This window comes from Rhinolophus ferrumequinum (genome assembly GCF_004115265.2).
Source record: "Rhinolophus ferrumequinum isolate MPI-CBG mRhiFer1 chromosome 13 unlocalized genomic scaffold, mRhiFer1_v1.p Super_scaffold_3, whole genome shotgun sequence".
Lineage (NCBI taxonomy): Eukaryota > Metazoa > Chordata > Mammalia > Chiroptera > Rhinolophidae > Rhinolophus > Rhinolophus ferrumequinum.
This window is the reverse complement of record NW_022680356.1, coordinates 2,974,511-2,985,859: the sequence shown is the minus strand read 5'-3', so window position 1 is coordinate 2,985,859 and position 11,349 is coordinate 2,974,511. Positions and strand designations below refer to the sequence as shown.

Genomic DNA, 11,349 nt, shown 5'->3' with positions numbered 1-11,349 from the left:
GATTCCCTGGAGCATTTGAGATCTTGCTCCCTGACATATGTCACCAGTTTGGCACAAACCAACTGTTACGAGAATTCTCTACAGGTTTGGAAGTTCCTTCCGTTAACACTAGGTACGCACTCTGCTCCTCTCACACTGGCTGCAGCACAGTGGAGAAACTGCCTCCAGGTCATTCCTCGTCCCTTTATCCAGTCAACTGCTTTGTCCCTCACACACTGACTGAATGTTTTTGTCAGTGACAGACTGCATATACGACCGTGGTCCCTTAAGACTACAATTGAGCTAAAAAGTTGTAGCCTAGGGACATCGTAGCTGTCCTAATGTAGCACAATGCAACACTCACTTGTTTGTGGTGACGCTAGTATAAACAATCCTGTGTTGTTATTTGTCTAAAAGTAAAGCAGATACAATTATGTATAGTACATAATAATTGACAATGATAATAGATGAGCTTGTTACTGGTTAATGTATTTATTACAATTTCATTTTATTTGTGATTGCTTTCAGTTGTGCCTTCATTCACCTTAATTAAAAATGTACTTGCATTAAAGACCATATAAATAGAGTGCCCATTTACTAATGTGATACAACTCACCCCTCTGAAAGTGGTATTTTTTTTAAAGCAGAATTTCTTATAGGATTCTTATTAATCACACTGTAGTTACAGAAATGTCAGATATAATAACATAAAATCTAAACAGGACAGGCCAGTAAGAAATGTACATAAAGTACAAATATATATATTTGAAAAGTTAACCTTGTGGAAGATGTCTGCAGCAGGAGGAACAGGTGCTGGGAGATTTGGAGGTCAACGCCCCATGTGCAGTAATTTGCCTCATCCCTCCAGTATGTTAAATAACTCTAGTAAGTGATACAGGTATTCTACACACATGTAAATACACCAGGGCAAATCAAGATGTGCCACATGGGCAGTACTGATTGGTTTGTGATCTTTCTGTGTGTTTCCATGAAAACAGTCAATAATGAACCCCATGCAGACAGTAGGAAGTATTAGTTATTCTAGTAGGAGTTGGAAAATGTTGAACTTTTGACTTTAATATCTGTGAAGAGATAGTCTTAGTTTAGTCTTTGTGTTTTGGCAATTGACATGTATTCAGAGTGGGGGAATTTCAGTGATGGTTTGACCTAACAGCAAGAACTGAAATACTCTTAAAAATGGGGTAGGTCCTTAACACAATTTTGTAGGGGGTTAGGGTTTAGAGTTAGGGTCAGGATGAGGGATAGTGTCTAGTCAAGGTCAGCGTCATTTTCAGGGTCAAGAGTCAGTGTCAGGGGTTAGGGTCAAGGTTGGGGTCAAGGGGGAGGGTCAAGGTCAGGGTCAGGTTTTAGAATTTGGGTTAGGATTAGTATTCAAGGTCAATGTCAGAGTTTAAAATTTGGATTTGTGTTAATGTTTAGGGTCAAAGTCAGGGTCAGGGTTTAAAGTTAAGGTTATAGTTAATTTGGGTCAGGGTTAGAGTTGGGGTCAAGTGTCAAAAGTCAGGGACAGGGTTAGGATTTAGGATTAATGTTAGGTTTAAGGTTATGCTTAGAATTAGGGTTAGGGTTTTGGTTCTGGTTCATGTTAGGATTAGGGTTTAGGGTCAGTGTTAGGGTCAACGTCAGGATTTAGGGTTTAGGGTCAGGGTCAAGATCAGGGGTTAGGGTCAGGGTCTGGGGTTCTGTTCTGTCTGGCAGGATTGCGTGGGAAGAGTTTACGTCCCGTCATGCACCTGGGCTGACCTCCTAGGAGTGGGGTCCTCTGCTTCTGCCAGGAGGGGCTGGGGTCCCGTATTTTACCCATGTCGGTGGGTATGGGGGTCCTTTCTTTCCTGTAAGAGGGACTTGGATCTTGTTCCCCGCTGGGATGGGCGTGAGTGTGGTACCTTCCCTCAAACAGGAGAGACTCTGGTCTTGTCCTTCTCCTGAGAGAGCGAGCCTGGGGTCCCCTCTCCCAGGAATGGCTCGGGTACCATCTCCCAGGGCAGGCGGGTGGAGGGGTCCCCTCTCTCCCTCCACCAGGAGGGACTGGTGGCTCATCCCCCAGCTCTGGTGGGCAGACTTTGTGTTCCCTTCCTTGGCCATGTGACAGTGAGGTCCTCTTCCAGCTCTGACAGGTGGACACGGTTTCCCCCCTTTCTGCCAAAAGGTGCAGGAGTCTCATACCCCGGTTGGGCGGAGGAGCCTGGGGTCCCCACCCTCCGCCAGTAGGTGTTGAGGTCCCATCCCCTTTGGGCTGGTGGGCTGCGTCTGATACCTACGCCAAATGAGGCTGTAGCCCCCTTCTCCGCTCTGGCGGACTGGCCTGGGCTTCCTTCCCTTGCCCGCACGGTCTTTTTCGTTGTTCAGGAGAGGCCTCATCCTATCCCCCATCCTGCCTGGCAGTTGTGGTGTTTCCAGCCTCTGCAAGGAGGAGCTGGGGTCCCATTTCCTGCTCGGGATGGAGTGCTTCGGGTCCCTACCCTTGGCCAGGAGGTGGTGGGGTCTCGGGCCCCGCTCGGGCAGGCAGATGTGGGGTACTACCCCTCATTCAAATAGAGTTGTAGCCCCTTCCCGGCTTGAGCGTGCTGGCGTGGGATACCCTCTTTCCTTTAGGTGCTCGAGTTCTGTCCCCGCCTGTGCTGGTGGGCGTGAAGTCCCCTGTCTCCGCCAGCAATAACTGAGGTCCGGGCCCCCATCCGTGCGTGTGAGAGTGAGGTGCGGTCTTTAAGTCAGGAGCAGGCCCGGGTGTGCGGGCATGGCTCCCCTCTGTTTGCCAGGCGGGACATGGGTCCCATTTTCCACCTGGGCGGGCGGGCCTGGATTCCCCTTTCCCTGTCAGGAGGGCCCAGGGCATCAAGCTAGCAGGACCTGGGGCCCTATAATCTGGTTCCAGCGGGCTTGCGCCAGGAACCCGACCCGGGTAGTTAGTGCTAGCGGCCGCGTACCCCGGGCTCGGATGGGCTGGCGTGTAAACAAACCCCGCCCAATACAAGGTCCGAGGCACCGCCCCCGTGCTTGGGCGGACGGGTGCGTAGACTCCGCCCCCACCGTAGGGCACAGAGCTCGGTCCCCAGGCTCAGACAGACCTGCACAAAGAATACGCCCCATGCGCTGAAGACGCGGGGTCCCACCTTCGGTCTGAGACGAAGGACGCAAAAACCCCTCCCCAGCCCAGGGTGCCAGGGGCCTTGTGCTTGGTCTCCGGAGAACCGGGGCGGTGACCCCGCTCCCCTTCTGGAGGGTTCAGAGCCCCATCCCCGGGCTCGAGCCGGAGGGCAGAGGGACACGGCCTGACGCCAGCAGAGCGTGGGACCCGAACCCCGGGCTCGGAAGGGCTGGCACGGGGACCCCGCTTCCCTCCAGGAGGGCTCAGGGTAGCATCCCCGGCTTCAGGAGGGTGGGCATGGAAACCCACCACCCGCTCAGAGGGCCAAGGGCACCACCCCCATCACTCTGCCAGGAAGGGCTGGGATCCCGTGTCCCCCTCGGCCGGTGGGCGTGTTGTCCTCTGCCTCCGCCAGGACGAACTGAGGTCCCGTCCCCCGCTCGAGTGGGCTTGCGTGGAGTCCTCTACTTCCGCAAGAACGGGTCGTTGTCCCGTACCTCGAACCTCTGAGGTCGGGACCCATCTGTGCCCCACGCGTTTGGGCGCCGGGGGAGCAGCTTTCGTGCCAAAGACCATAGTGCCCGGTGCCGGAATCGAGCATCAGTTGGACCTGGGACTCGACCGTGCGCACCCGGACACTGGGGTCGCCCAGCGCTCTGGCTCCGGACTCAACCCGGCGTCCCTAACTGGTCGCCTACGTAGACACGCTATCCCACCTCGCACTCCTCCCTGAATGACTGGGCGCTGGGGTGAACCAGTTGTGGGGTCCAAGACTAGACCCCGCGTGCCAGCTGCATCTGGGAGCCACGGTCGACCACCGACTGGGCCCAGGATTCATCCCGGTGCGCCCGAGGTCAAGGGCTCACCGGCGATGGGGCCCCGGTGGTCGGCGATTGGGCGCGGGGACCCCGCCCCTTTACGGAAGGTCCCAGTACCCCGCCACAGTGATTGGGCAGGTGGGCGCAGGGACACAACACTCCACCTGAAAAGCCCAGGACCCTCCCTGCCTTTTAGCTCTGACGAGAGGGCGTGGGAACCCTGCCCCCGACTCAAAGGGCCCACGGCCTCGCCCCCTGGCTCGGTCTGCAGACCACTGGGTACCCGCCCTCCACCCGGGGGGTCCAGAACCCCATTTCCCGACTCGGTTCGGCGGCCGTGGGGGCCCCCGTCACCTCGTAGGGGGCTAAGGACCTTGACCACCGGCTCCGCCAGGCGGCTGTCGGAATTCCACCTACCACTAAACGGGCCCATCGCCCGGTCTTCCGGTGTGTCCCGGCGGCCACCGAGGACCTGTCCACCCATCGGATGGGCCCGGGGCCCCACCCTCCATTCGCAGCCCGGCGGCCGCGGTGAGTCTTCCCCCTAGCACAGAAACAGCGGGGGGTTGCGGGGCCCCGACCCCTTATGCAGACAAAAGGGTGGGGCACTGCCCCACATTGGTGGAGGCGGGTGGCGAGCCAGGGGCCTGGCGCCCCACTGGGAATGTCAGGGGCCCCGACCCCGGCTCAGCTTGGCGGCCGCCAGGGCCTTGCCTCCTAGCGGAAGGGCCCGGGGCCCTGCCCCTCGGCTTGGCCCAGTATCCGTTAGGGTCCCTCCACCCACACAAAGGGTGCCCAGGGTCCAGCCGCACCGTTCATCCAGTCGGCCGCCGAGGTCCCTCCCCGCACCGGGAGCCCGATGTTTCGATCCCCAGTTCGGCCTGGCGACCACTTTGGCCCCGTTTCCATCCGGCGGCCCGGGGTCCCACCTCGCGATTAGGCCCGGCGGCAGCGAGGACTCTGTCCCCTACTTCGGAATTCTGAACCCCTGGCTCAGCCTGACAGACGCAGGCGCCCTGCCTTCAATTTGGGGGGCCCAGGCACCGCCCCCGTCTCGGCCTAGCAGCCACCAATTCCCCACCCATGCCGGCGCGGAGGTGGGGGCGACCGGGGCCTTGCTCTCAGGCTGGGCTTGGCAACTGCTGGCATACAGCTCTCTGTCGGGCTTGCCCTGGGCCCCGACACCCAGTTCGGCCCAGCAGTTGCCGAGGTCTCGGTTCCCGCCGGGGAAATTTGGGGCCCCGCACCCCCCGTAACCGCCGGGCGGGACTGCCCCGGGTGTCTCGCTCCTGCCCCGGGCCCAGCGCCTAATCCCGCCTGGTCCTGAGGCGTTAGGGACCTACTTCCTGCCAGGTGTGACCGGCGCCACGCTCCCCGGCTAGGCCCCGCGGCCGCTGGGGGTGCCCAGGGCCCCACTCCTTTGGCTTGGGTCGGCGGCCGTCGGGCCCAACCCCTGCCAGAAGGGCCAGGGGCCGCGCACACCGAATCATCCCGGAGGCTGCCAGGGCCCACCTCTTGCCGGTGGGGCCCAGGGCACCATCCCCAGGCTGGGCCAGAGACCGCCAGTGCCCCATCCCCCGCCGGAATCCGCGGGGCTTGGAACCCAACCTGGTCTCGGCTATCACCGAGGCCCTGCCAATGGATGGGACCCGGGTCCAGCCTCCCGGCTTAGCCCGGGAACCACCGGGGTCCCGCCGACCACCAGGGAGTCCCGGGGCCCTGGCTCCTGGCTCAGCCCAACGACTGCAGGAGTCCCGCACCCCTCCTGGAGGCCCGGGACCCCACTCCCTATCTCGGCCGGGTGGCCACTGGGTCCCCGCCCATTGCGGGATGGACCTGGGACTCGCCACTTGGCTGCGCCCGGTGGCTGCCGGGGCCCTGTCCCCAGCAAAACAGCTCCCGGAGCCTTGCCTTCTGCCGGGGAGGCAGGGGGCGCCAACCCCCCCGCGGCCCACTTTGGGTGCTGCTTGGGACACGCCCACCGCCAGGGGAGCCCGGGCGCCATCCCCAAGCTCAGATCAGCGGTTGCCGGATGGGGGGCAACCCTACCGCTTGGGGAACCTGGAGTCCCGCCACCTGATTCGGCCCCGTGGCACTTGGAACATCAGCCCCGGCTGGGAGTTCTGTTGTCCAGCCCCCCGGTTTGTCCCCGCAACTGTGGGGCCCAGCCCTGACTGTGGGTTTGGAATCCCGCCCCCTAGCTTAACCCGGTGTCTGCCGGGCCGCGTCCCCAGCGGGAGAGTCAGGACCTCTCCCCACCTCTCAGCTTAACGGCCACCGGCGCCCCACCCCAGCTTGGCTCGGCGGCTGCCGGGACCCTGCCCTCTGCTGGGAAGGCCCGAGGTTTCACCCCCAACTTGGCCAGACAGCGGTGGGCTCCGCTCCCTGCTCCTCTAGGTAGCCACAGGCGCCCCATCCCCTGATTTGGCAGGGCGGCCAGCAGGGCCCCTCCCCCTGACGGAGGTGCTCAGGGCCCTTCACTCCAGCTCATCCCTTTGACGGCTTGGCCCCACCCCTCTCCGGGGGTGCCCAGATTCTAAACCCCAGCTCTGCCAGGTTGCCGCGGGGAACACGTTCCAACCGGGGGTGTCGGGGCCCCACCCTCCAGCTTGATCCCGCGGCCTTTAGGGCACTGCCACCAGTCAATGGTCGCCAAGGCCCTGGCTTCCTGCTCGGAACCGCAGCCGCAGGGGACCCACATCCCGCTGCGTGGTCCCAAGGTCCCGCTCTGCGGCTCCAACCGGCTGCCGCGGGGGCTCCGCCCCTACCAGGGCGGTCAGGGCCTTGTTCCCCAACTTAGCCCAGCGGCCGCCAGAGCTTCGCATCCCCGCCGGGAGTCCTCGGGCCTTGCCCCCAGCTCAGCCCGTTGGCTGCCGGGATCCCCACTCCCCAATCGACAGGGCCCCTCCCCCTGTCCTGGCTCGGCGGCCACCGGGGCTGCGCCAACCACCCGGGGTGTCCGGGGATTCGCCCCTTGGGGCTACCCCGCAGCTGCGGGGGCCCTCCCCCCACCGGAACGATAAGGGCCTTGCCACTCGTCTTGATCCAGTCACCGCCAGGGCCCCACCCCCCGCCTGGGGGACCGGGCCCTCGCTCCCCAAATTGGCTCGGCTGACACCGGGGCCCCACCCCTCAACTTGGCCCTGCGAATGCCAGGGCCCCGCCCCCGGCTCGGCCTGGTGGCCGTAGGGGCTTCGCCTCTGGGTGGGGAGGCTTGTTGCCCTGGCTCTCTATTTGTCCCAGTGTCCGCCTTGGCCCCGCTCCCCGGTGGGGGTCGCCCAGGGCTCTGCTTCCCAAGGGGCGCCACCAAAGCCCCCTCAACGACACGGGAGCCCGGGATCCAGCCCCCAACTTGTCCCGGCGACGGCCTGGGCCCCGCCCACTGTCAACTGGGCCCAAAATCCTGACCCCAGCTAGGCCCGGCGGCCACTGGTACCTTTTCACCCAGGAAGGTGAAGCCCAGGTCCTCCCCCTCGGTTCATCCCGGTGCCTGTTGGGGCCCCACACCCCCGTCTAGGCCCTCCCCAGCTCTGCGATGCAGCCGCTGGATACCCGCCCCCGCTGCGGGGGAACCCAAAGCCCCACCCTCCCAGCTCTGCGCAGCGGCCACTGGGACCCCAACCCTTGATTGGGAGGGTCCTGGGGCTTTGCCCCCCTTCTCTGCCCGGCCTCCGCGCGGGGCCCATACTCAACCGGGGAAGTCGGGTCCCTTCCAAGCTAGACACGGCGGCTGCCTGGGCCCCACCCACCACCAAGGGGGCCCAGGAGCCCGCCCCCCGTCAAATCCGGCCTCCGTGGTCTCCCGGAGCCCCACTGATGGGATCAGTGCTCTGGCCCCCAGCTCGATCCGTTGGCCGCCAGCGCTCCGCCTTCCGCCGGGACTGGGGTCCGGGGGATCCGTGGCTTTGCTCCCCAGCTCAGCCAAGTTGCCATGGGGGCCACTCCCACCCCGGGGAACTCATGGCCCTGCCCCCGTCATGACTAGGTGGCCACATTTATTTTAAAAAGTGTTGCATAAGCAATATTATATTAATAATAAACTTTAAATATCAATGCAATAAATCAATTCTACATTTTATATTACTTTCTGGTTTCTTCACATACCCATATCATTTTCTTTCAGATGTAAATACCCTTTTTTATTCTGCTTTTAATTAGGTGTTATATCTTGAGAAGTAACCTATCTTGCTACTTTAGTTTCCAATGATTTTTGGTCAAGGCCAAGTATTTATCACTGACCAAATGAATTACACAATTAGTAGAATGATTTACACTATTATGGACCCTTTAAAGTAAATTATTTCCCATTTTTCAATCCTTTATATAACTGCCTTAAACACATGCATAGAACCTTTTCCTATTTTTTTGTAATTATTTCCTTAGGTTATAGTCCCAGAAGTAGGATTATTTCAGGGATATAAACATCTGACTTCAAGAGAAATTTTGGTGACTTCTATTGCCATCAATCATTTATCAGTCCCACCATCGTTTTTTTTTTTCACCAGCTTTGTGTTTTATTTTTCAAATTTCACACATAAATTCTACCTCATGAGCTTTTTGTGCAATATTTATAGAGACCTTTCCCTGGTATATTTGATGAAAATATTTCCCCCAGTCTGCTTCCCTTTTTATTTGGGTTATGATCACATTTATTCTAGAGACTAGCAAACATTTCCCACTGAGATTCATTGAATTCATTGAAAGCCTAGAATGCGTAATTCCATTACATATAAGACATCTACCTTTTTTTGATGGTTTTATAGGTTTTTATTCTTAATATTAACTCTTTAACACAATTGGGCTTATTTTGACATAAGGTCTAGACAATTTTACTTAAAATCTCTGTAACTTTGAGCAATTAATTTAATGGGGACTCAGTTTCCTCATGTTAAAAAAAAGGTACCCACTTCTCACTTTCCTTTCAGGACCCTCTAATAGAATATTGGGGAGGGGGGCAAATACTGGATTGCCTAGTATACCCCATTCTCCAACCACACTGTGTCAGTTATCATTCATTGCCTCTCAGCTCCAAATTTCAGTACCTGCTCCACAAGTTACTGCATTTCTTCCTTACAGTGAGCAGGATGTTAAGCTTTCTCAGTTGGGGGATGCTGGAACAAGGCTAAAGCAGGAAGGGACTCGCCTGCTATTTCTGGTGGCTGCACCATTAGTCAGCAATGAGGGTGTGAGAATGTCCAGTGGTGCTATGCCCCAGCCACATGCCTAGGACACGCGGACATGGTCCCTTGAAGACATCCCAGCTCCAGCTGGACCAGGTGGTCATTTTCCTGCTGCTCTCTCGCCTAGACACTACCAAATGCTGCAGCCCTCCTGCCTGCACTGGTGCTCCAACTCCCTCTGCTTCCCTATGCCTTTGTCCCCAGGTTTGTCTCCTGTGAACTTCTGGTGGTGCAACCCTTCTGACACAAGCACCACAGCTCCCTGTCTCCTATTCACACTGGGGCCCCACTTTCTTTGCACACGTGTGGCCAGCCACTGGCTGCAGCTTACCCCACCTGCACTGCAGGGGCTGCTTCCTGCTGGCCCAAAGGGCAGAACTCAGCCAGTACAAACCAGCAAACTTCTCTGCCACCTGCAGCGCTGCAATTTTAAGAGCTCCAACAAGGTCTAAATGTTAGCTTTGGGGAAGGGGTCTCCATTCCAAGTTTGTTCTTCCGTGGTTACTCTCCTTCAGCCATGTACATTTTCCAATAGTTGCCCTTTTATCATCATAGCTTAATAATATTTATATTAACCTTCTGTTTAAACTACTATGTGGTTTCTGTCTCTTGATTAGATGCAAACTGATATACATGCCATGGGTACCTTTTCTATTTTTATCTAGAGAAGGGGTCAGAAATTTTTCTTAAAGGGATGGATATTAAGCATTTTAGACTTTCAGGCCAGATAGTCTCTGCTATAAAATTCAATACCCATTTATGTTAAAAAGAAAAGAAACTCTCAGCAAATTAGTAATAGAAAGGAAATTCTTCTAATTCATAAAAGACATCTTAGAAAAGCTTACAGTTAATATTGTGCTTCATTTGAAGACTGAGATCAGGAACAAGGCAAGGATGCTCACTTTCAGCTCTTCTAGTCAACACTGTGCTATGTCCCAGCCAGTACCCTACTTGGAGAAAGAGAAGAAAAGAAACAAACGGCGTAAAGATGAGAAAAAGATCACTATCATTATTTGAAGACAGCATGATTGTGTGTGAGGTCAGACAATTAAGTTCACGAACTCATCCTAGAGAAAGTGCTACATGCCTCACTTCTGAATATCACTATGGTCACCTTCGAAGTACTCCCCTTGGGAAGCTATGCACCGACGCCAGTGCCTAGTCCACCCTTCAAAGCAATTTTGGAACTCTTCTTCTGGAACGGCCATCAGAGCTGTCGTCGTATTACCCTTGATGTCCTGAATGTCATCAAAATGTCTTCCTTTCAATATTTCCTTTATCTTTGGGTAAAGAAAGAAGTCACTGGGGGCCAGATCAGGTGAGTAGGGAGAGTGTTTCAATACAGCTTTGTATACTGGCTAAAAACTCCCTCACAGACAGTGTCGTGTGAGCTGGTGCATTGTCATGATGCCAGAGCCATGAATTGTTGGTGAAAAGTTCAGGTCATTTTTGTCTAACTTTTCCATGCAGCATTTTCAGCACTTCCAAATAGTAAACTTGGTTAACTTTTTGTCCAGTTGTAAAAATTAATAATGAATAATCCCTTTGATATCAAAAAAGGTTAGCAACATCATTGCAACAAGTTCGCGAACTTACTTGTCAGACCCCATATGTTGAAAGCCCTATCTAATCTACAAAAAATATTAGAATAAGTGAATTTAATATGATTGCAGGATACAAAGTTAATATACAAAACTCAATTGTATTTCATATATTCTAGCAACAAACAATAGAAAATGAAATTTTAAAAATACCATTTATAATAGCATCACAGACATAATTACTTAGCATAACTCTAACACTATGTACAAGACTTATAAAGCATTGCTGAGAAAAATTAATGAAGACCTAAATAAATGTCAAGATATACCATGTTAAAGTGTACGTTTATGAAATCTCAATAATTTTAAGATCCTCCCCAAATTGATCTATAGACTCCATGCAATTCCAATCAAAATTCCAGCAGGCTTTTTTGGTTAAGGAATTGGATTCTAAAGTTTTATGGAAATGCAAAGGATCTAGATTAGACAAAATCATCTTGGAAAAGAAGAACAAGGTTGGAAGATTTATACTACCTTATTTCAAGACTTATGATAAAGCGACAGTAATCAAAACAGTGTGGTATTGGCATAAGTAATAGGCTAATAGAACAAAATAGAAATTCCAGAAACAAACTCATGTATCTACGGTCTATTGATTTTTGGTAAAAATGCCAAAGAAGTTCAATGGGACATCTATTTTTAAGAAATGGTGGACAAACAAT

At 54.9% G+C, this 11,349-nt stretch overlaps 1 protein-coding gene across 1 annotated transcript; it reads left to right on the top strand.

Annotated features, from left to right (window-relative positions):
- The first annotated feature begins 5,544 nt into the window (after positions 1-5,544).
- LOC117019282 (basic proline-rich protein-like) lies at positions 5,545-7,887 on the top strand. Its single transcript, XM_033100862.1, has 5 exons — positions 5,545-6,082; positions 6,535-6,681; positions 6,764-7,091; positions 7,189-7,358; positions 7,424-7,887. Exons 1-5 carry the CDS (start codon positions 5,545-5,547, stop codon positions 7,885-7,887), a joined length of 1,647 nt encoding a protein of 548 aa, XP_032956753.1.
- Positions 7,888-11,349: the final 3,462 nt, after the last annotated feature.

What these genes read in the sequence shown, in the direction of transcription:
- LOC117019282 (XM_033100862.1), top strand. Translation starts at nt 5,545, where the DNA reads ATGGATGGGACCCGGGTCCAGCCTCCCGGCTTAGCCCGGGAACCACCG. An exon ending in TGTGGGGCCCAGCCCTGACT is followed by an intron (nt 6,083 to 6,534) that starts GTGGGTTTGGAA and finishes CGCGGCCTTTAG; the next exon opens with GGCACTGCCACCAGTCAATG. An exon ending in GCTCCGCCCCTACCAGGGCG is followed by an intron (nt 6,682 to 6,763) that starts GTCAGGGCCTTG and finishes CCTTGCCCCCAG; the next exon opens with CTCAGCCCGTTGGCTGCCGG.